Below are 25,400 nucleotides of genomic sequence, written 5' to 3' on the forward strand. Positions count from 1 at the left end.
CTGGCGAGGGAGAGATGCTGGATGAGGCTGATCAGAAGATAAGATTGCTGGCTTGGAGGCTCTCCTTTTATAGTTGCAGAATTTTATCCATCTAGGGTTTTGAAATCCCTCTTTGATTTGGTGTTGGACTCCTCTTTTGATGTTGAATTTAATTGCAATTGGATTTCCTTGGATGAGAAGCTCTTTCGTGGCTCTTGGACAAGTGCTGGAAGTGATTGGATTGGATTTGGACTTCTGAAAATTCGGATTTCTGTTTGCTGTCCATTTTCCCGCTCTGCTGTAATTTTCTGCTGTCAAAGTGATTTGCCCGGCGATTTGACCAGTTTCTTGGGCAAATCACTGGGCAAATCGCTTCTCTGTGAGTCAGTCCTCTATGCCTCTGCGAGTGATTTGGCCAGTGATCCTCGATTGTCTTGGTCAAATCGCTTGCCCATGTCACTGCTGTCTGTTGCCTCTGGGTATCTGTTTTAGCTTGATCTGGGCAGTGATTGGAGCAGATTTTTTGGGCAAATCACTGGGCAAATCATCCTTTTGCAAATTTTCTGCACTTTTTCTCCCATTTTCCAGATTCTTCCTTTTCTGTAAAAACAAGATAAAAACCATAAATTAAGCTAGAAAATGTGTAAATAAGCAATAAAAGGGATAATAAAAATGTGGCTAAATTGTGCTTGATCAAATACCCCCACACCTAGCTTTTTGCTTGTCCTCAAGCAACAAATAACTTAGCCAATCAAGTCCCTTTTTCCTTAGAACCTAAGCACCACTTAATCAGCCCCCCTAGACTCCTAATCTGAACTATCACAGTATAGAGTACATGCACTAAGGTCATCCTCTCCTTTCCTTGTTTCCTTTCACCTACCATGGTCAAGGGAAAGGTTTTTGATTCAATCATGCTTATTCTTTTATGTTAGGTTTAATGTAACCCCTAGGAGTGACTTGCCACCTTCTCTCTTTCTCTTTTTATTTATATTTTTATTTTCAGCAGCACTTATTCTTATCCTTGCCTGAAAAAGTCACTAACCTTTTTACACGATTGTGTACATGGGTGATACACCCCCGGTTACTCAGTTAGTCACTTGTTCAAGTGGCTACTAGCTCTGTTCATAGTCTAGACCATCGAAACTTATTTGCTTGAAAAAGTTACTGACCTTTTTACGCGATTGTGTACATGGGTGATACACCCCCGGTTACTCAGTCAGTTACTTCTCCAAGTGGCTATTAGGCTCAGTTCATAGTCTTAGACCATTGGAACAAGTTTGTGATTTGTGCTTTGTGCTGGTTTTTCATGATAATTTGGGCAAATCAGCTCATAGGGAGTTACACTAGCTTTGTGTTTGCATGTATTTGTATTTTTATTTCCCTTGACCTTAGCATATTTAAGGATTCAATTCAAGAGAAAAACTCCCTAAGTGAAGGTAACATACTGTGAATGATTCAATTTAGGCTTAAAGGGGTGGCAAATCAATGGGGTCATGAGATAAGGGCACTCTTTCAACCTTGTTATCTATGTTGAGTAAAGCAATTAGCTACAAAATTCTGTGTGTGTGTGCTAGGAGTGTGAAAAAAAAAAAATTTCTGGTGTGTGCAAAAAAAAGGGTAAAAATAATGCAAAAAGAAACAAAAAGAAATCAAAAGGATTGACAGATCAAAAGAATGGAATAAAGACTCTCCAGTACCCCCACACCTATCCCACATATTGTCCTCAATGTGTAAGTATATAAAAGAATGAAGAAGGAAAGGGAAAGATATTTCCTGGCCTGGGGGTGATTTGACCAGTGACTTGAGCAAGTACTGGGCAAATTACTGGGCAGATCGCTATCAGTGACGGTGCTGGGGCAGAAAGTGGTCCACCAGCAGGTTCAACAAGTGCTCCATCCTCTGCATTTGGTCCTCAATCCTACTGAGACGAGCCTCGACTGTCTGGTTGGGGGCTTCGTCTTCGCGTGGCTGAGGAGCATCCTGCTGAGGGGCTGCTGGTGGTGGCTCATTTGCTAGTCCCTGGCCTATTGCCTGGGTTGCCCCATTTACTGGTTCTGCTGTGGAGGCTGGCTGTTGTGTGCTGGTGCTTATGGTGACTTGCTTCCTTCTGAAAACACGCTCATGGCGTGGCGTTACTGGACCTGCAGGTGCAATAGAAAAAACGTCCCCCACCTTACAAAGCAACCCCATATCATCCAATGTGCGTAAGTCCAAGGGGGTTGTTTTGGGGGTGGGGGAGAGGTCAGTAAATGCGGGGTGCAATAGCTTGAGATTCACTGCAATGGCAGTGATCAAAGGACCAAAAATCAAGGGCCTATTATATTGTATAATGCTGGATAGTTGGGTGGCAACCCAATATCCAAGATGTATTTTCCTGCCCCTGTGCATGCACCAAAGGAAATACAACTCAGTTCTGGTCAGGATGTTGGAGGCATCCTTCCTCCCAGAGAACGTGTAGGCCAGGTATCTGTGAAGGTATTTCAGGCTGGGGTTGCTGAGGTATAGGTCCTTGGACCTAGTGGGTGAGTATGGTTCTGGTGGATTATCACTCAATTCCAAGTACACAGAGCTTGGATCAAACTCAGCAGGGAAGTCCCAGGTGGACTGTGGGCATTCACAGCCCATGGCTATGCCGAATTCCTGCAGGGATAAGCGAAATCGCTTTCCCAGTAACCTAAATCCGATAGTTCCTGGTGTGTGTATGTTGTGCATGGCAGGTTTATCAAAATAAAATGTAGTGAAGAACTCCTGTGTGAGTTCCAGGAAAGAGGGCATGCGCAGGAAAAAGAAGGAGTCCCAGCCAATAGCAGAAATTAGAGAACGTACCTGGGAATGGAGTCTCAGTGCTCCAAGGGTGGTATGATGGATATGCTTACCTGGGTGATATGGTAGGGATGAGATTTTAAGTAGCCTGGTGCTCTCAGAAAGTTTATTGAATGTCAGTGCTTTGACGATGTGATCTGGGTGTGCTGGCCTGGGCAAATCGCTGGGCTCATCACTGAGTGTGTCGCTGGGCACATCGCTAGGCTCATCACTTGGTAAGTCCGTGGGCGCATCAGTGGGCGTATCATTGGGCAAAGCGCTGGTGGAATCAGTGGGCAAATTACTGGGCACATCACTGGGCATAGCGCTTGGCAAGTCTGTGGACGTATCAGTGGGCAAATTATTGGGCAAAGCGCTGGTGGAATCAGTGGGCAAATTACTGGGCGCATCACTGGGCGCTCCGCCTTCCTCGTGAACTGTGGGATGTGTGGCAATGGCGGTTTGTGGTTCTGGCGCTGATCTCGGCGGTGGAGGTGGCGACTGAGTTCTTGGCCGTTTCTGGCCGTGGCTGGAGGAAGTGGTGGATTCAGGCAGTATTTCGCCGGCAGGGTTTGCCGTCGAGGCTGTTGTGGATGGTGGTGGCGGCGTTCTTTGCCGTTTCTTTTGCCGGCGATATATCTGGACGGCCGGTGAATCGGTGCGTCCTGTTCCTGTGCTTGTGGCCGGTGGTGTCTCGGTGTTGATGGTGGCCGGTGGAGGTGCGTCCCACGCTTCATCGTCACTGTCAGAGGGAGTGGGTGGTTTGGGTAGCCCTAATTTCTTCCACATGAATGGTCCGCCGGTGGCCCTCATCTTGATTCTTACCATTGTGGTCTTGAGTTTGCCGGTGGCTGAGTGGTGGTCGGAGAAGAGAAAACTCGAAGAAGAGGAAGAGGAAACAGTAGTTAGCGTAAAAAGTAAAAGAATAAAATATAAAAGAAAAGACTACTTAAAGTGATTTGGGTATGTGAATCTGCCCTGATCATTTAATGCTGGCCCTCTTGATTATTGACATGGTGGTTTGCCCAGTGATTTGGGCAAGCAGTGGGCAAATCACTGGGCCAAATCATTCTTCTTTTGCAATTGCTGTACTGGTACTGTTCACGCCTTTTGCTGATGGCGTGCTTGATCTTGCGATTGGACCGGTGATCTGGTCAGTTTATCTGGGCAATTGGGCAAATCACTGCCCCTATCACTTGTGATTATGGTACCTTCAGTCGATTTGCCCGGCGATTTGAGCAAAACGTGGGCAAATCACTGGGCAAATCACTGCCTCTGGGCTGCCTCCCAGTAGCGCCCTGTTTTCTGTCTTGGGCTGGACTTCAGTGTCTTGTTCAGCAATCTGGGGAAGGGGGATCCAAGGGGACCTCCTCCACAACATGGACAGTAAAACCTTCATAGAATCTCTTCAAACGATGCCCATTAACTTTGAAAACTTTGCTTGTTTGTGGGCTCCGAATGTCAACAGCTCCATGTGGATAGACATGTTCAACCAAGAATGGTCCAATCCACCTTGACCGAAGCTTTCCAGGGAATAGTTTGAACCTTGAATCAAAAAGCAAAACCTTATCACCAACCTGGAAGTGTTTTCTGGAGATGTTCTTGTCATGGAAGGCTTTGGTCCTTGCTTTATAATCCCATGAAGCTTCATATGCATCACGCCTGATCTCTTCAAGCTCTTGAATCTGCAGTTTTCTGTGAACTCCAGCCTCTTTTACATCAAGATTGCAGCTCTTCACAGCCCAATAGGCTTTGTGTTCAAGTTCCACAGGTAGGTGGCATGCTTTCCCATAAATCAGCCTATATGGAGACATCCCAATTGGAGTTTTATATGCTGTTCTATATGCCCATAAGGCATCATTGAGGCGTATACTCCAGTCCTTGCGATTTGGGCAGACTGTTTTCTCTAAGATTGACTTGATCTCCCTGTTTGATACTTCAGCCAGCCCATTTGTTTGAGGATGATAGGTGGTAGAGGTTCTATGGATGACATGGTGCTTCTTTAGGAGAGTTTCTACCACCTTGTTGCAAAAATGGGTGCCTCGGTCACTGATTATTGCCTTGGGCAGTCCAAATCTTGAGAAAATGTGGGACTTTACAAAATCACACACTGTTTTGGCATCATCAGCTCTTGTTGCTTTGGCCTCAATCCACTTGGACACATAATCCACAGCAAGAAGTATATAGGTATTGCCAAAGGAAGGTGGGAATGGTCCCATGAAGTCAATGCCCCATATGTCAAAGATTTCACATACCATGATGGGTGCTTGAGGCATTTCACTTCTTTTGCCAAGGTTTCCTGTTTGTTGGCATCTTGCACATGACCTACAAAATAAATAAGCATCTCTAAATATGTTAGGCCAAAATAATCCACTTTCAAGGACTTTCAAGGCTGTCTTTCGTGGCCCAAAGTGACCTCCACAGCTGTAGGAGTGGCAGAAAGTTAGGACAGAAGTGATCTCATGGTTTGGGATGCATCTCCTTATGACTTGGTCTGCACAATGCTTCCATAGGTAGGGCTCATCCCACACATAATACCTTGCCTCTTTCTTGATCTTGTCTCTTATGTGTTTGGGCAAATCAGTAGGCAAATCACCTATAGCAAGGAAATTGACAATATCAGCATACCATGGTTCCTCTTCTTGGACAGCAAAGAGGTGCTCATCAGGGAAGGTCTCATTGATGGGGCATGTCTCCATCTTAGTCAGAATTCTGCTGAGGTGATCAGCTACAAGGTTCTCCTTGCCTTTCTTGTCACGGATTTCCAAATCAAACTCTTGTAACAGCAGTATCCATCTCACCAGCCTAGGTTTGGACTCCTTTTTCTTGATTAAGTACCTTAGTGCAGCATGATCTGAGTATATAATCACCTTTGTCCCAAGTAGGTAGGGTCTAAACTTCTCCAATGCAAACACAACAGCCAGCAATTCTTTTTCTGTGGTGGAATAGTTGCATTGTGCAGCATCTAGGGTGCGTGAGGCATAGTGAATAACATGAGGAGAGTTACCTATACGCTGTCCCAATACTGCACCTACAGCAAAGTTGCTGGCATCACACATTATCTCAAATGGAAGGTTCCAATCAGGTGGCTGGATGACTGGGGCAGAAATTAGGAGTGATTTGATCAGATCAAAGGCTGATTTGCAGCTGTCATCAAAGTTGAAGGGTACATCCTGCTGTAACAATCTGCAAAGAGGCTGAGTTATTTTAGAAAAATCTTTGATAAACCTCCTGTAAAAACCAGCATGTCCAAGGAATGATCGAATCTCCCTAATGTTGGTTGGGTAGGGCAGATTTTTGATGGTGTCAACTTTGGCTTTGTCCACCTCAATCCCTTTTGCTGAAACAATATGGCCTAAGATTAAGCCATGGCTGACCATGAAGTGGCATTTCTCATAGTTGAGAACCAAGTTTGTCTCCAAACACCTTTGAAGTATCTTCTCCAAGTTGGCTAGGCATTCATGGAATGAGTTGCCATACACCGTAAAGTCATCCATGAAGACTTCAATGATCCTCTCCACATAGTCAGAAAAAATGCTCATCATGCACCTTTGGAAAGTGGCTGGTGCATTGCAAAGACCGAAGGGCATCCTCCTAAATGCGAATGTGCCAAATGGGCATGTGAAAGTGGTCTTCTCTTGATCTTCTGGTGCAACTGGGATTTGATAAAATCCAGAATATCCATCAAGGAGGCAGTAGTGGCTTTTTCCAGCAAGTCTCTCAAGCATTTGGTCCATGAAGGGCAAGGGAAAATGGTCCTTCCTTGTGGCTGTGTTGAGCTTCCTGTAGTCCATGCAAACTCTCCACCCATTTTGCACACGAGTGGGTACTAACTCTCCTTCAGAATTAGGGACAATGGTAATCCCGGTCTTCTTTGGTACCACATGGATGGGACTCACCCATTTACTGTCAGAAATGGGGTAGATTACCCCAATGTCTAGGAGCTTCACAATCTCCTTCTTTACAACCTCCATCATAGGTGGATTCAGCCTTCTTTGTGCCTCACGAACAGGTTTGCACTCATCCTCCATAAGTATCCGATGCATGCATGTTGAGGGTGAGATACCCTTTATGTCCTCCAATGTCCACCCAATTGCCTTCTTGTGTCTCCTCAACACATCCAGGAGCTTTTCCTCTTCTTCTTGGCTGAGCTGGTTGGAGATGATTACTGGAAGTGTATTTTCAGCTCCCAAGTAGGCATATTTGAGGTGGTTAGGCAAGGGTTTCAGTTCTGGTGCATTTTCTGTCTGCTGGTTTTCTGTCTGCCTGCTGTCTGATTTGAGCTGTGATTTGAGCAGATTTTCTGATGTACTGGGCAAATCACTGGGCAAATCACCCATACCCAGCAAGTTACAGCAGTCTGCTGTTTTGTCTGTTTCAAAGATGTTGCTGTCCACTTCTTCTCTCCTGCAAAGACCTTCATAAAGTAAGTTTTCCTGATCAAAATCAAAAACTTCTTGACTTAAATTATCAATAATATCAAGGCCATAAACATGAGAAACATCATTGGGGAATTTCATGGCATCATAAACATTAAATTTGATAACTTCCCCTTCAAACTCCATAGTCAATGTGCCATCATGCACATCAATTTTTGTTCTTGCTGTGCTCAAGAATGGTCTCCCAAGTAAGATATCAGAGGTGGTATTGCTCTTGTCTTCCTCCATGTCAATAACATAAAAATCTGCTGGAAAGACTAATTGGTCCACTTGCACCAACACATCTTCTAGCACTCCTTTGGGATAGACAATGGATCGGTCAGCTAATTGGATCACAATGCTGGTGCCCTTGAGTGTACCTGCATTCAACAAGTTAAAAATAGACAAAGGCATGACATTGATTGAAGCTCCAAGGTCACACATGGCCTTCTTTATTCCCACATTGCCTATCTTGCATGAAACCGCGAACATCCCTCTATCCTTGCATTTGGTTGGAAGTTTCCTTTGGATTACAGCTGAAACACACTCCCCCACACTTACCTTTTCACGTTCAGCAAGTTTCCTTCGGTTGGTGCATAGCTCTTTGAGAAATTTGGCATACCTTGGAATTTGCTTTACAGCATCAAGTAGGGGAATGTTGATTTCCACCTTGCGAAGTGTCTCCAATATCTCTTTTTCCTCTTTCTCCTTTTGGGACCTTGCAAATCTCTTTGGGAAGGGAGGAGGTACCTTGAATTTCTCCATAGGTTGCTGTTTCTGCCTTTGACTTGATTCTGCCTGGTCTGTTGATTTGGGCAAATCACTTTCTGCCTTCTCTGGAGAATTGGGCAAATCACTGCTGGACAGCTTAGTTTGCCCAGCGATCGGATCAGTTTCTACGAGTAAACTGGGCAAATCACTGCCCTGATCACTTTCTGGCAGAATTTCTTCCATGCCCTGTTTTTGCAATTTTTCAGCCCTACTGTCTTGCAACTCCTTTCCACTCCTCAATGTGATGGCACTAGCATTTTGTCTTGGATTTATCTCCGTTTGGGAAGGTAGCTTTCCTTGTGATTCAATTTTGTTCAAGGATGAAGCCATTTGCCCCATTTGTTTCTCAAGATTCTGCACAGTATTTGCCAAATTTTTCACAATCTCTTCAAGAGATGCATTGGAATTCTGAGGTGCAGCTTGAGCTTGGTTCCTTTGCTGGTAGCTTGGATATTGCTGTCCCCTTGCATAACTGAAATTTGGATGGTCCCTCCAACCTGGATTATAAGTATTTGCATAGGGATCATACCTTCTTTGCCCATTAAAACCTCCAACCGCATTGACTTGCTGGTCCTCCTCTTGAAGGGAAGGACATAGATCAGTTGGGTGGTTGTTGGCACATATTCCACATGTCTTGGGCTGCTGAATCTGCTGGACTTGTTGGGCTTGACTTACAACAAGGCTACGGACAGCATTGGTGAGTTCAGAAAGTTGGGATGATAAAGTGGAATTACTCACCTCGTTTACATTCCTTGTTGGTAGCTCTTGGTCTCCAAATTGTTGAGAAGCTGCAGCCATGGAGGAAATCAAGTCCCTCATCTCTCGAGGTGATTTTTTTTCAATCGTTCCTCCACAGGCTGCGTCAATAAATTTTCTCTCCGAGGGTAGCAAACCTCCATAGAAGTACTCAATGAGAGATTGGTCAGAAATATCATGCCGAGGGCAGCTTGTGCACAACTTTTTGAACCTCTCCCAATACTCATACAAGCCTTCAGAGTGCTTTTGCTTTATGCCACTTATTTCTCGACGGATGCCTATGGCTTTTGAGGTTGGAAAGAATTTTCTCAAGAATGCTCTTACCATATCAGCCCATGATGTGATGGATCCGGGTGGCAAGTAGAATAGCCATTCTTTGGCATAGTCTTCAAGGGAAAAAGGGAAGGCTCTAAGCTTGATATCATCTTCTGGAATGCCTTGAGGTCTCATGGTTGAGCACACAACGTGGAATGCCTTCAAATGCTTGTGAGGATCTTCATTTTCTAGGCCTCTGAATTTAGGAAGGAGATGAATCAGACCTGTCCTTAGCTCGAATGGTGCTGTCAATAGGGGATATTCAATGCATAAGGGTGCTTGATCTCCTGCTGGTTCAGCCAACTCTCCGAGAGTTCTTTCCCGTGGCTGAGGTGCTTGGATGGGCACGTTTCCAGCTTGAATTTTAGCTTCTACATGTGCAGCAGGTGGTGCTGCCATTGCTGGATTTTCTGCCATGACCAGAAATTCAGTTTCTGGTAAAAATTCTGCTGTAGCAGGTGCGGTGGTGGAAGTTTCTGCTGGTGCAGAAATTTCTTCAGCAGGGGCAGTAGGTGGTCTGTGAGGTGGAGTTGTTGATGAAGATGGTCTTGAGGCTTGGTTCCTCAAGTTTGCTTGCTTCCTTAAGCTCTTGGCAGTTTTTTCAATCTCCGGATCGTAAAGAAGAGTGTCTTTACGGCCAGACCTGGTCATAAAGGGAAAATACGTTAGTTTAAATCAATTCCCCGGCAACGGCGCCAATTTTTGATAGGCGGTTGTCGAAGCCGTCAAAAATAAACCTATTAAACGATCAACAAATAAATTTGCAGATAGTGGCAATAGGGTCGAACCACAGGGAATTGACACTAAAGACCTTCCTAATAATGACCAAGGTAAAGTAAATAACAAGTAAATAAAAGAGGGGGGGTTTTTGAGTTGATGGATTAACACTAAATAGTAAAAGAAAGCAGTAATTTAAAGATGAATAAATCAATAAGAGAAAGATTCTAGCTGAAGTGTGAGTGTTATTCAGTTTGTTCAGAATTGATCATTGAGTTCTTAAAGACTCCTATTTGACTTCAATAAATTAGTTTTGGTTGTGGAAAACGCTTCTCACAATCCAAATTCCTCCTTAGTTCTAGTTTGATTAGGAAACGATCGCTAATCAAACACTAATCAACAAGTTGCCAAGGAACGTCCTTGGGGCATTGTAGCATCGAACAACTGTTGATTGCATTAAGACTTAGAGAAACCTAATTCTATCCTTGCCAACCGCGTGGTCAAGTTTAGATTATGCAACCTGATTAAATGTGTATTTGAACAACCTAAGCAATTACGGACCTAAACCATTCAAACAATATCACTTAGCAAATTAGAAGCAATGGGCCCTTATTGATTCTAAAAGCAAGTAATATTTATAGAAGAGATCAGATTGCATAAATATTGAAACAAACAAGAGTTCAACAATGGAGTATTAAACCTCCCAATTCATCACAATTCTGAATATTCACAACTTCAACTAGAAACAAGGAACTTAGCCACTCATGGTGGACTAAATACACAAAAAGATGAAAAGAAAATAAAGAAGAACAACTGCAGAGTTTCTGGCGAGGGAGAGATGCTGGATGAGGCTGATCAGAAGATAAGATTGCTGGCTTGGAGGCTCTCCTTTTATAGTTGCAGAATTTTATCCATCTAGGGTTTTGAAATCCCTCTTTGATTTGGTGTTGGACTCCTCTTTTGATGTTGAATTTAATTGCAATTGGATTTCCTTGGATGAGAAGCTCTTTCGTGGCTCTTGGACAAGTGCTGGAAGTGATTGGATTGGATTTGGACTTCTGAAAATTCGGATTTCTGTTTGCTGTCCATTTTCCCGCTCTGCTGTAATTTTCTGCTGTCAAAGTGATTTGCCCGGCGATTTGACCAGTTTCTTGGGCAAATCACTGGGCAAATCGCTTCTCTGTGAGTCAGTCCTCTATGCCTCTGCGAGTGATTTGGCCAGTGATCCTCGATTGTCTTGGTCAAATCGCTTGCCCATGTCACTGCTGTCTGTTGCCTCTGGGTATCTGTTTTAGCTTGATCTGGGCAGTGATTGGAGTAGATTTTTTGAGCAAATCACTGGGCAAATCATCCTTTTGCAAATTTTCTGTACTTTTTCTCCCATTTTCCAGATTCTTCCTTTTCTGTAAAAACAAGATAAAAACCATAAATTAAGCTAGAAAATGTGTAAATAAGCAATAAAAGGGATAATAAAAATGTGGCTAAATTGTGCTTGATCAATTATGCTTTGTTGTCTTCAAACTTTGAGGTAGCATTAGTGATTGAAGATGCAAATCAGTGTGGAACATATGAGGTTTGTGATGACTGTTCTTAAAAAGAGTATTCAATGAATGTAATACAAGTGATAAGGGTTGAAATCCTAACATATTATCTGAGCTGTGGGAATGGCAAACGAGACAGAGACAAAGTGGCAAACACAAGGGCCCCACAGAAGGACCTGTTTTCTGCTGAGGTCGTCTTTGTTTAAAAAAAAAAAAAACATTGCTAATTGGTACCATTTCCTGCAAAGTTTAAGGGCCCATCATCACATTTGAATTTTTGTTTTTGAGTTTTAATTTTTTATTAAACTCTGAAAACACGCAAATTAATTGAATAAATGCCAAAATGAATTATTGGTTTAAAGATTTAATATGAAGATGGGACTTTGGGTTTGAATTTCAATTTTAAAATGTTACGCAAAAATTGTACGATTTTATTGGAATCTTTGAATCAGAGAAGGAATCAAACTTATAAAAAGAGAAATAAAATTCCCACACTGAGAAGTCAATACTTTATTGCAATTGGTAATGTGTTGTAGATCGGACAGGTTACAACGTTCCAAAAGTAATCAAAATAAGATACTGTCATTAAAAAAAAAATTAAATTAAATTCTGATTCCAAAATGCTTATCTTCACACTTTCCATTGTCTTGTCTCAATTTGTCACTTTAAGAGAGAAAGACAGGTATCCTAGGAACAGCAACCAACGATAAATAAACATTTGCATAATAATATTATTAAAAAAAATATGCTTAATTTAGTAAATTTTTTATAAATTTAAGAGATTAATTATTAAATTTTTATAAATAATATAAATTAAATAATAAAATATTTAACCGTTAATTTTAACGAATAAATTAAATAATAAATTATATAAATGTTATAAATATTTTAATATGTTTTTTAAAATAAAAAAATTAATTAATAAATTTATTTTTATCATAAAAATTAAATAATAATTTGTAGAGTCCGTTTCTCCCTCCTTCCTCCTAACAGCCTTGGATTATTATTGGATTTGGTATGTGTAATGCTTAGGCATGTGAATAATGATGGAAGAATACAAAATTCAAACGAAGATTTATCAAAATGATAACACATATTATACATTAAATCAAACCAATTTATTTAAAAAATTCCTTAAAATATCTCTTAATATTTAATAAAAATTTAAAATAAATATAATTAAAAAGTTAATAAAAAAAATTATATTTTTAATATGCATAAAAAATAAAATGAATAAAAATTATAGAATGAAAAAAATATATATATCAAAAATCAGTTGATATGAAAATGTATTGATTGGTCAAACATTATGTAATTGTGAAATTTCATTTATTGCTAGTCTGGATTTGCTAGGGATTCTTATATTTGGAGTTGTTATAACTAAAATATAATCATATTTAAGAAAATGAAGAGATTGAATTTAATAGTTGTCAGATGGGATGCATGACAATACTTTATAATTCAATTGGATTTTCTTAATGATTTAACAGAAAAAATAAATTACTATATAAATTTCTGTGCCAACCATACGAGTTAAATAATTAACTAAATTGGATTCTTAAGATTATATTTATATTAATTTTTTAAAATATTATGATAAAATAATAATAAGAACTCGTCAGCGTTCAATCAATTTTATTGAATTAGGTTAACCAAGTTAGAAAAAAAAGAATGTCACCGTTTGAAAATTGGGTTAGAAATGGAAGTTGAAAAAGAAAACAACCGCAATGGAGAATGAGGTCACTTTGTTCTTAACTCTGTGAGCAGTCTCTTTCAGGTTCTACTCCTGTAGGACAGTCTCTCTCTCTTCTCTTCGCTATTTTCAATGCTCCCCGATCCCAATCTCCTTGCCCAACTAGATCATCACCCTTTGTGTTCGTCTATTCCCCTAACCTGCGACACCTTTTTTTTTTATATAAAAAAAAATTCCTTTTATTAATGCTTTCATAATTCAAATTTGAAATACCAATAAATGGAATTTTTAATTTGAATAAAGCAAAGTTATTACAATAAATTATTCTAACAGGTTACAAAAGTCATTACAAGCAGTTTTCGAATAGGAGTTTAGGTTGCTTTATTTTGAAATATTGGAAATGTGGATTAAAAAAAAAAAACGGTACGCAATAAGTCTAGTCCTTTTCTGTCATTTTATAATTCTACCTTTTTATTTTTGGTGGGAATCCTTTGGCTAATGTCATTTTTTTGCCTTTTCTTTTTTTATCTTTGTGGTTGCTCTGTGCCAGACTCTGCAGAGACTCAGCAGATGAGTGGACTGTAGAGGATGAGAGAAAAAAGCACACAGCACAGAGCAAAGTAACAAAAGCAGGTAAAGCCACTCACTTCACTGTTCTGCCTATTTCCTTCGCTTTCATGGAAAAATTTCCGCATTCTCGGCAACCAAACATGCTTTCCAAAAAGAGCTGCAATGGCAGCACCACTAAGTCCATTTACGACGATGTGTTCGGCGGGCCGCCCAGGTTTGGAACTCCGACACTGTCGCCTCGGGTCGAGGATTATCGCGAGATATTCGGCGGATTCCACGCTTCACGCGCATCCTCGATTCCCGTGCTCGATCTCCCATTGGTCGATGAGGCGGCCGAGGTTTTCTTCGACGTGCGTAGCTCCGGCTTTGACTACGGGGAGGTCTTTGGAGGGTTCAATGACCATGATTTTGCAGTTTCTTACAATGAGCTGGCGATGAAGGAGCAATCCAACGGTCTTGGTGATGATTCCTCATCTGACGAGGCCTGGTATGATCACTGGTGTTAGCGATATGCATTTTTTTGCAATGCAGTTTATGCTCTTTGTCTTTAGTTGTCTTGTTTTTGTTTCAAGTTTACACTACTCTTTTAGCTTTTTCTAAAACATCGGAATACTGTAGATATTATTAGGATTATATTGGGAGCTTTACGGGTGCGGAAGAGAGAGATTGCCAAAGGAGCTGTTTATTGTAAGGTATCGAATTTTGACCGAAAATGTAACTTCACTGGTCACGAAAATTAAGTGATCTTGCGTCCAAGTGTGGTTTGTGAAGTTTAAGCTTAGTTGATAAGTGTTCTGTTGGCAAATTTGTGCAATTCTTGCAAAAATTGATGTTCTTTTTTGTTCTTCATTGAATTGATTGATTATGAATTTTTTTTCTTTGAATTTTAAGGGGTTATCTGTTGTTAGCTCTGTCCATTGATAAATTACTTGTGCCCCTATGAAGGGCTTATCTGTAGTTTTAGAAATGATTTATTTTGCCCGTAAAATATTGATACTTATATATTGCTATATGCTGCCGTCAGCTGGTTTATGGGGAATTGCAGGCAGTCTATTTTAGTACATCTTTTGGTTCTTCTTTTATGGTTTCTTTTTGTCTTTGCCTTCATCGAGTAGTAAAAGTAAGCATTTAATCTGTCTCCTCCAAGGATGTAGAGAATTGATGGTAGCATATGGTTTTTCTGTTTCCTCACTCATAGGGCTCCAGCAGAAGCTGAAAATCTATCAGATGAGTCAAATAATTCTGCAAAAGACCAATGCTTATTGAATGGAGATTCATACGACTCACCTGATGGCAACATGGGGTTCAACTTATCTTGTAATAAAGTTAGTCAAAGTAGCAACGGAAATTTGTCAAACGGGATTACACATATGACTGAGCTTCATTCTGTTTCTGGATATACTTTTGTGGTTGATAAAACCTCTTCCTTGCCAAATACAGACTATGAATACCACCATATGCAGGCAAGCAATGATGACCATCTCAATATTCACTATAGTGGGGAAATGTTGAGTAGAAGGCATCTCAGGAAAGTCATGTCTCACCCGGCTAATGGTACTAATACTGATGTACTGTTCTTTGGAAATGATGTTAGACCTCACAGGGAGTTTGTCAGGAACGGCTCTCTTCCTAATGAGATGTTTGTAACCATTTCTGATGTCAGCCTTAGAACTCACCCCTCTCATTTGCCGCCACCATCTAGACCACCACCTGCACTAGATGTTTTCAGGACAGGTTCTGGAAAAACAACAACTAACTATAGAAGTGTTGCCTCTGAAGGGACTGCTGGTGATAGTTCACCTCCTTACTTTGATGTAGAGGTAGATGCAAGTTCACCTGCTGCAGCCTCTGCTGCTGCTATGAAAGAGGCAATGGATAAAGCTCAAGCAAAGCTCAAAAGTGCAAAAGAAACAATGGAGAGGAAGAGGGATGGTTTTCAAAACCGTGTGAAATCAGGTTCAAAGACTGACAGAAAAGACAAGGAAGAAAAGTTGACTAATATTTTTAATGGCTCTTGTAGCAGAAAGGATGAGAAAGGACAGGGCATTATTAAAAAAGAACAAAGTGGAATGGAATTTTCTATCTTGGAGGACATGCAAAAGGTTAAAAAGACAATGCAGCCGATCTCAGATTCACTAGGAGGGAAAAAATATAATATGGCCAAAAAATCTGCAGAGGATAATCATGGAGCAGAATCCTCATCATCTCAGGGATCTGATGGTGATGGTGATGGTGAATGGAATGAAGCTACTCAATGTTTTGAATTGTTAACCAATAACTCTAGAAAGGCCTTTGACCAGGAAAACGATGAAAATGTTCTGGTGAATAATTCTACTTTTCATGAGCATGGAAAGAATGAAAAAGAGGGAGCTATGGAAGCATTGCAGCAGCCCCAGAGAAATGACAAGAAAGTGAAAGCAGTTAGAACAGATCATGGACTGGTGGATTATAAGAAGAAACTTGAAGAATCAAAGGAAGCTTTTGAATGGGACAAAAGCCGTGGGAGATCAGAAGTGGTTAACGGGCAGAAAGGACTTCATAAGAAGGTACAAGGGGCTCAAGAGGCTTTTAAACAGGAAGGGAATGAGAAGAAATTTAACATGGACTTGAATCCTGTAGAAACTGAAAAGCAACAACCTAGAGCTGATGACTTACAGGAACATGAGAACTATGTACAGGTTCAACGGATAGAAAGTAAGATTGCAGTTAGGCAGACTATGAAGCACAAGGAGAAAGGATCAAAGCTAAAAGAGGATACTAAAAGTATGGAGAATGTGAAAAAATTCACTTGCGAAAAGGATGGCAGTGAAAGGAGAGAAAGAAAGGCTTTTAAGCTTGAAGAAAATGAGAAAAAGCTTAATGCACCCGTTGAACAAGCAGATAATGGGAGAAGGCTAAATAAGGAACTTGAGGAAGAAAAAGAGAATATGATAGAAGCAGTTCATGAGCTGGAAGAAAATGAGAAGATACAGGGGGAGCCTTATGAAAGAGAAGAAAAGGAGAAGAGACTAAGAGACACTCTTAGGCAGGAAGAAAAAGGGAGGAGACTGAAAGAGGGCCTTGATCTGGAAGAGAAGGAGAGGAAATGGAAAGAAACTCATGAGAAGGAGAGACTGAGAAGACAAAGAAAGGCTGTTGAATGGGAAGAGAATGAGAAAAGACAAAGAGAGGTTCATGAAAGAGAAGAAAATGAGAAGAGATTAAGAGAGGCTCAGGAAAAGGAAAAGAGTGAGAGGAAACTGAAAGAGAATGTTGAGAAGGAAGAGAGGCAGAGAAGGCTGAGAGAGGCTGTTGAATGGGAAGAGAATGTGAAGAGGGAAAGAGAAGAAAATGAGAAGAGACTGAAAGAGATTCTTGAGGAAGAGAATGAGGGGAGAGTAAAAGCAGCTGTTGAATGTGAAGAGAGTGAGAGGAGACAAAGAAAGGCTCATGAAAGAAAAGAAACTAAGAAGAGAGAGGCTCAAGAAAAAGAGGAAAATGAGAAGAGATGCAAGGAGACTTCTGAAAAAGAAGAAATTGAACAAGAGGCTTCTGAAAGAGAAGATGGAAAGAGACTAGAAGAGGTATGTGAGAAACAAGAATGCACAACTTCAAGATGTGCCCACAAAGCAGAAGGAAGTGAAGCAGCATTAAAAGAGGTCTGTTGGGCAGAAGAGATTGGGACCTCATCTCAATCTGCACACAAGTGGGACGAGACAGAGGCAAAACATACAAGTCTTGGAGAGAGTGAAAAGCAAAAAGCATTAAAAATGGTGGAGGATCACAGTATATTGAATCAGGCATGTAAGCTGGATGATATTCTGAGTGTTGCATCTACTCAATTAGCTGGCGAAAATGAGGGGAACAGCAAAAAACTGGAAGTAACTAAGGAGATTGCTAATGAAGAAACTAGCAAGACAATGAATGAACTGAGAAATGGTGAGCAGGAAGTAGCATCTGGCATAGCCCAACCCAACTTAGAACATGAAAAGAGCCACTTTCTAATGGAAGATGCAACTGACATTGAATGGAAGACCATTGGAAAAATTAGGAGTGAGGAAGACCACTGGAAAAACTTTGGAGTGGACCCAGATATTGGAAATCAAGGAAAGAATTTTCCTTGTGATAAGAACGAGGGAAGAAAGAACATTGAGCAATACCAAGCTTCCTTAAATCCAGAAATCAACAAGGTCAATATCAAGTCAGCTAGAGCTGTGCAAGAATCAGTTGATACTGGAAGGAAAACGGAAGGATCTCAGCCAGCTATACTGGAAGTAAAACGAAGCACTTGCAGAACAGCTCAACAGGTTCATGCAACTCGGAGCAATGAAAGAAAAGTAAATAATTCTCATGAGACTATTTTATCGGAAGATAAAGATGCTGAAAGAATGAAGAGAGAAAGAGAGCTGGAAAAGGAGCATCTTAGAAAGATGGAAGAAGAGAGGGAAAGGGAAAGAGAGAAGGATAGGATGGCTGTTGACAGAGCAACACTTGATACTCGTGAAGGGGCAAATGCTGAAGCCCATGAGAGGGCAGACCGGGCTGCTATGGAAAGAGCAACTGCTGAAGCTCGACAAAGAGCACTGAATGAGGCCCGTGAAAGATTAGAGAAGGCATGTGCGGAGGCTAGGGAAAAATCCTTATCCAATAAGGCATCTATGGAGGCCAGATTCCAGGCAGAAGGTGCTGCAATAGAGAGAGCAACTGCAGAGGCACGAGAGCGTGCTTTTGAAAAAGCAATGGCTGACAGGGCTGCTTTTGAGGCAGGAGAAAGAGTAGATATATCTGTGTCAGATAAATTTTCTGCTTCTTCCAGGAATAATGGAATGAGAGCAAGCACCTCATCCTCTGTGAGTATATTCTTAAATGCTGTTATTATCAGATGCACAATCTGCAACAGAATTTAAATGGATGTCAAATGGCAGGATCTGCATGATCTTCAATCCCGAGGCTCAGGCTCATTTAGCAGTTCAAGATATCAATCTTCCTCCGTTTATAGTGGTACATGATTTCATAGGAACCATCCTTGCTTTTATGGACTCAATCCCCGAGTTATTTTTTTTCTGTAACTTCTACAAATACTGGTAGCTTTTTTCCATTGCTGCCGGTATAACATGTATCCCTGATGAAGAAGTTTTCTATCATATAGAAGGATTTGAAGGAGTTGAAGGTGAGTCGGCTCAGAGGTATAAAGCTAGATTAGAGAGACATCGAAGAACAGCTGAACGTGCGGTATGATTTTTTCTGCCTTAACAGAATGGTCAACATCTTTTTCTAATATCAGGGGAAGTAACCCTAACTTTTTGGCATTATTGCAGGCAAAAGCCCTGGCAGAGAAAAACATGCGTGATCTTCTTGTTCAAAGAGAGCAAGCAGAGAGAAATGTAATTAATTTACAAAGAAATTTCTCAAAGTACATTTTAAATAACATTTTTCACTTAATGTCTTGAGTTAATTTTTGTTTGTAGAGATTAGCAGAAACTCTGGATGCTGATGTCAAGAGGTGGTCAAGTGGGAAAGAAGGAAACTTGCGCGCATTGCTTTCAACCTTGCAATATGTAGGTTACAGTTTTCCCTCCATGATTTGTGATTCTGTCATGAATGTTGCTGGTCTTTCTTCAAGTGCATGTTGAAACTATGATGTAAATGCATGTCAAAACAATTAAATTTGTCCTGCACTTGGATGAAATATGGACATGTAATTTAAAATTTAAATTATGTGTGCTTCTTGTGATGTGAAGGTCTATGGATAGGGAATGGCTTGTGAAGGTGCAAAGATAGCTGTGATATCTGATGCATATGTCTGTTCGCTGAGTTTTTACTGTGGAGTTGTTCAATTCATGGATTTAGATTTTCTTAAAAATTTAATTTCCGCCTTGTTTGCTGATTTGCTGTTGGCTAGTTTACACAATTTTCCTGATCATCTAGTAGATAGTACCATTATTTAGATCGGGTTAGAAATATAAATGGCTAAATATCTGCATCTTATGTCTTTGTTTTTCGTAGTTGTGAATGCAATATTACTTTAACACATTCTTTTTGGTTTTCTTTTGGCAGATACTTGGTTCTGGTAGCGGTTGGCAGCCAATTCCACTAACAGAAGTTATAACTTCAGCTGCAGTAAAGAAAGCTTACAGGAAAGCCACTCTTTGTGTTCATCCTGACAAATTACAACAACGTGGTGCAAATATTCAGCAGAAGTACATCTGCGAGAAGGTCTTCGATCTTTTGAAGGTGTGTTTGTGGCATACCAGTTCCTTACAACTTTAGTTTTGAGAAATTTTTTCATATAAATATAATTTCCTCAATCAAGACAAATTACTCTTGCATGAAAATTGCTGGCAAAAAACCTTTTGTATGTGTTTGGTTTTAGAATGTTTGGTTTTAGAAATCGTAAAAGTGGCAATTATTTGTGCTCGCCTTAGATAGGTTTTGGTGCATTTTAATAAATTTTATGCATATTCATTCCGTCTCATGCAGCTATAAGGATTAAGGAGTCCTCTACATCATTGTTCTCACCTTTATTTAGAGGCAACGAATTATCTCTCACTTTTGGCCGAAGATGTTATACTGTTAAATAGCCATCCTTTTAGATTACGAGCCTGCAGAGTTTACACTTATGAGTTGGCTTCACATATTATTTGTTTGGTGGTTGATTTGCAGGAAGCTTGGAATAAATTCAATTCAGAAGAGCGGTGAAAATCATGGTGATTGATGTTTACAGGTAGATCACCATTATGTAAACCCCTGTAAATATCTTGTGTATGTAATTCCTTTTCTTGTAATTTTTGAATCATTGTATGTAAAAAAAAAAAGTCGAACAAATATTATTCAAGGAAATTTGCCAGTTTTGCTTCTACATGCTATTGGCAGTTCTCGTCTCTCTTTTGGGAAAAAAATATATTATACTGACAAGTAATTCTTTGTTAACGTCGGGTTTTTTTTTTCCTCTTCTAAATAAGAAAAGGAATATGTGGGACCCCTGTATTAGAGACTCAAGGTCACATATTCGCCAAGAGGAAAATGGTTGGTTGTGGACGCCTGTATTGCATGAGCCCAAGGTAGGTGCCCTCCCCCAAATTTCTAATCTAGGCCATAATCTAAACATGTGTTACTTGTTACTAGTTTTTCAAAAAAGAAAAATTAATTTTTTAAATCGTGCTTCTTTCAGTTTGAAATAGATAATTTAAAGTTATATCTTATTTAAGTATTGAAGAAAAAAAAAATTGAAGCCAAAGCTTGTGATAATACGGTATATGTTTGTCGAACTTGAAATTTTGAGATTGATTTTTGCTCTCATTGTTTGCTTTTAATAACGTTTTAATTATGGTAAGCATCTCTTTATATTTTGATTTCAAAGCCAGTTTATGAACCACAATTTGAACCGGCCATGCCTGGGCCTAAAAACAAATGGGTGTTTGTGGTGGGTGGAGGGTGGATAAAAAGTCAATAGAAAGTCTGAGATTTTCAAATAAAAAGACTCATCAAACAACACACTATTAAACACATGCATACCAACAAATCTCTCTCTCTTACTAGTCAAGTTTCCGAAAATTTCCTACCCTCGAAAAAACCATGTTAAGAGCATTCAGCACGAGGAGAAGCCGGCACGGCGACTACGAAAGGTTACTCGCCGACGAGTCCATTTATGCTTCGGAGCTTGCAATCTTGAAGAGGTCTAAAACCTTGCCTGCAGCTCCAGCACTCCGTTCCTCAATAACTAAACTTCCATCTCCAAATGATTCTCAATCTCATCAAGTTATGAAGCCTGCTGCTACGAAGGCTATCAAGACTCATCCACTTAGTCTCCTTGATGCTCGCCGGAAGAAGAAAACTACGGCCAATCCGGAATTTACAAGGTATTTAGAGTATGTGAAAGAGGGAGGAATTTGGGATGTCGATTCAAATACGCCTGTCATTTATTACAAATGAGAAGCTTGTGTATTTGCTATTTAGAACTTAATTAACTTCGCTTCGGGATCAGTTATATGAATTCCAGCTCTAATATTAACAAATTTGTGGAAAATCATATTAAAAAAACCAGTTAATAAGCATTCCATGTTCCCTTCCCAGTCATTTTCCTTTTTCTACCATTTGAAATAAAAAATTTTGCCAGAATTCAGTTTAATTAATTTATTTTTTAATAATTTTTTTGAAATAAAATTTTTTTTTAATTTATAAATTTTCATTTAAAAAAACAAAAGAAGTTGAATTTTTATATCACTTTACAAAAATTTATTGCCTTGCGGCCCAGAGTTGAATTGTTATCGATTTGCTGCGATGAATATTAATTTAGTATTGGTGGATAGATTGGACTTTGAAGATTTCTAATCTTATATTCTAATTCTGGTTGATGTATAGGAAATGTGGCAGGTACATGAGATGACATAAAATTAATCCATTATTTCACTAAAATTATTTGATTTGATTTGAAAACCATAACTCATTCTTAAATAAAAAATTTAACCAATTGTTTTTAGAAACCTTGCTTGCATTTCATACACTATATATGCCACATAAAAAAAAAAAATAAACATATCTCACGTAGATTAAAATAATGAATGGTAAATTACAATACCTTTGAACGTAGCATTCACTGATTGAATGCCCCCCGTATTAATTGAGTATTCATTATAATTCAACCATTTATATTATACCCTTGATTTCTCAGCACTTCTCCTCTAATACTCACAAGATTGGTGTTGCCTTTGAAAAATCTCTTCAGCTTTTCGAAAGAGGACTTGGCTCTCATGTTCTCTTTATTATGATTTTACAATCTCACAGAAGCATTGCATTGCTTCTCGATCTGTCCTTCTACCAAAATCTCCTGTGTACAAGTCGCCTTATGCCAGCTCAACCTTTCTACCAGCTTCTAAATACTTCTACGGCCTTTATTTTTTCTCGTTCGTGTCAGCTGTATAATTTAGACAATCCCACAACCAAACCCCAATTGCCATAAAAAAAAATAATTTAGACAATCCCTTACAGCAGGCTCAAACAGAGAAAAAAAAAAAAAAGACACAGGTAGAATATTAGGAAAGTGGATATCTGAAGTTAGGTCTGTGACATATTTAGATTTTAATTTTCATAATTATTAATGGGTGAAATTTTGTTATTAATTAATAGTGTATGACTATAGAGAGTATGTTTGCATATCTACAATTGTATTCATCATCAAATTTTGTTTCTTAATTAAACTATTAGTTTTATAAGATGTGTTTATATTTATATTTAGAATATTTTTTATTTTTATAATTCTAAATATTGAATTTCGATTAATTGAAAATTTTAAATCTTTTCCTTATGTTAATAAATGGTTAATATCTTTATAATTTTTAAATATTAAAAATATTGGGAAAATCCAACTCAGCTGAATATATATAAACATATTAGGAAAAATTTAAAAGGAAAAAATCAGAAAAGGAAACCTTATCAAATTTATTGCAAGTTTGCTTCTTTAGGTAATTTATATTAAAAAATCTGCAAAGTTGATATATATATCATCTATTGAAATTTCAAATATTTTAAAACAATAAACTTATTTTTATAAATAATAATAATGATAAAAATGCTACTAATGAAAACAATTAAAATTCAGTACTTAGAATTTTAAAAATCTAAAAAATGTATAGAAAAATATTTATTTTTTTACTAAAAGAATATAAGATATAAATATGAAAACATTTTGTAAAGCTAAGAATCTAATTACAAACAAAAGCTACTGCATTAAAAAAAAAAAAAATCACTTTGTCTCAAAAAGGCTTTCAATCCTAAATTTGGTAAAATAAATCATTTGTGGAAAATACAAAAATACTGTCAACGGGTTTTTCCTCCTATAGATTATGTTGTTTTTGGCCTTTTTAATCTTTCTAAATTTGATGAAATGAATCCAACGGTGGAGAATACAAACGTGCTCTCCACAAAATATCATACTACAAATTATATTATTAAATTTTACCCTCTTAAATTTATATATAATCGTATTTTTATTTTATTTACTTAAATAGTTTAGTACTGAATATAAATGGAAAATATCTGAAAAAAAAAGAAAAATTATATATATATATATATATTGATAAATTGTTATTAAGATAAATGTACCTCTTTACTTAAAAAAAATAAAGACATAAAAAAATTAAATTTATCTTAAAATTATATAATAAAAATTTAAAAATAAAATTTTATCTTTTCATATAAATTTATCCTCAATTATTATTAAAATATTAAATCAAATCAAAAAAATTTATACAACCTGATTTCCACTTTTAAGTGAGTCTTAATTGACTTTTAATAACAAATTAAAGATAAATTTAAATAAAAAATAAAAAAAATTTAATATTTTTATACATATGTAGTAAAATAAATAATTTGTTTATGAAAAATAAAATTCTTTATGGCGCGCATTTCAATGAGAAGGATTGGGTGCGGACCATTCTGTTGAAACCGTTTCCTTATGAGTCATGTTTTATAGATATACATAGGAATGGAAATCGATTGAATACTTATAAAAATTAAAAATTTGAATCTCATTTATATTAGAAATATTTGAATTCATTTTAAATTTAATTAAAAATTAATTTAAATTATTTAAATTTAATTATTATTATTTAAATAAAATATGAATTTGTTTAGTTTTATGTATTTTAATTAATAATTTATATAAAAATATTTTTCATTAAAAAATCTTATTTAAAAATTTTAATATTTTTTAAAAATATTTAAAATTTAATTTTTAAATGAAAATATATATAAATATTATTCTAAAGTATTTTTTATATTAATTTAATTATTTATATAAATAAATTTAGATAATTGATACATATAAATAAAATTCAAATTTAATTTGAATTAAAAACTATTATTATTTTTTAAATTCAAACCATTTTAAACTCAAATTATAACTATATAAATTTATTCTATTAAAACTCAATCAGATCAAATATTAAAAAATATTCAATTATTACTAAATTTTCATTTAAAATTATTCAATTTTTATTATATTTTTAATTTGGTTACTTCATTTTTTTTTAAATTCGCTCAATTTCAATTTTATTATTTTAAAATTTATTTTCATCTATTATTGCAAATTTTAAATCAATAAAATAAAAAATTATTTTTATTTTTTAATAAATTTATTTTTTTATTTTTTAATAAATTTATTTTTTTATTTTTTAATAAATTTATTTTTATTATTATTTTATAAAAAAATTGATGTTGCAGAGAGTACATTAATTAATATTTTTATTTTTATTTTTATTTTTATTTTTATTTTTATTTTTATTTTTATTTGAGTAATATATTTTTATTTACTATTTAAATTAATATAAATTAATATTAATTTTTAAACCAATATAAATTAATATTTTAAACCAATATAAATTTAAATTAATATAAATTAATATTTTTATTTTTATTTTTATTTGAGTAATATAAAGAAAAGATACGAGACAATAGTGAAAAATTGCTAAAAATTTGAGTAATATTAAAAAATAATATATTTTTATTTTTATTTTTATTTTTATTTTTATATATTTTTTTATATTTTAAGTAAACAGCGATAGATATAATATTTTTAAATAATTTAAAATTAATAGCCTTAAATTAAAAATATTAACCTTGCTTTTGAAACGACACCGCTGCCTTTTGAGTACAAAATCTCCAAAAACCTGGGAGTTTGGAATTAGGAGAAACATCAAGACATGGAGATATCACTTTCGAAATTGAAAAGACGAAAATGCCTTCCGTTATTTGCTAACGTGGCTTGAACAAACTTAGCACTGGGAAACAGAAGCGTGTGCGCATACGTGTGCCCTAGAAATATTCATTTTTCTTTCAAAAAATAAGAAAAAGAAAAAAAAT

The 25,400-nt window shown here is 37.3% G+C and overlaps 2 protein-coding genes across 3 annotated transcripts; both read left to right on the forward strand.

Annotated features, from left to right (window-relative positions):
* The first annotated feature begins 13,493 nt into the window (after window positions 1-13,493).
* LOC110609305 (trichohyalin) lies at window positions 13,494-18,779 on the forward strand. Its single transcript, XM_021748786.2, has 4 exons — window positions 13,494-14,049; window positions 14,761-18,391; window positions 18,467-18,542; window positions 18,691-18,779. Exons 1-4 carry the CDS (start codon window positions 13,670-13,672, stop codon window positions 18,777-18,779), a joined length of 4,176 nt encoding a protein of 1,391 aa, XP_021604478.2. The 5' UTR covers window positions 13,494-13,669.
* Window positions 18,780-19,598: 819 nt separating this feature from the next.
* LOC110609306 lies at window positions 19,599-21,528 on the forward strand. Of its 2 annotated transcripts, none has more exons than XM_043954081.1 (4): window positions 19,599-19,775; window positions 20,205-20,265; window positions 20,509-20,602; window positions 21,081-21,528. In XM_043954081.1, exons 2-4 carry the CDS (start codon window positions 20,246-20,248, stop codon window positions 21,471-21,473), a joined length of 507 nt encoding a protein of 168 aa, XP_043810016.1. In that variant the 5' UTR covers window positions 19,599-19,775; window positions 20,205-20,245; the 3' UTR covers window positions 21,474-21,528. The 2 variants fall into 2 exon arrangements, with proteins under 2 accessions (XP_043810016.1, XP_043810017.1); XM_043954082.1 differs by having other exon boundaries at window positions 19,702-19,775; window positions 20,504-20,602.
* Window positions 21,529-25,400: the final 3,872 nt, after the last annotated feature.

The sequence above is a fragment of the Manihot esculenta genome, chromosome 2 (genome assembly GCF_001659605.2).
Source record: "Manihot esculenta cultivar AM560-2 chromosome 2, M.esculenta_v8, whole genome shotgun sequence".
NCBI lineage: Eukaryota > Viridiplantae > Streptophyta > Magnoliopsida > Malpighiales > Euphorbiaceae > Manihot > Manihot esculenta.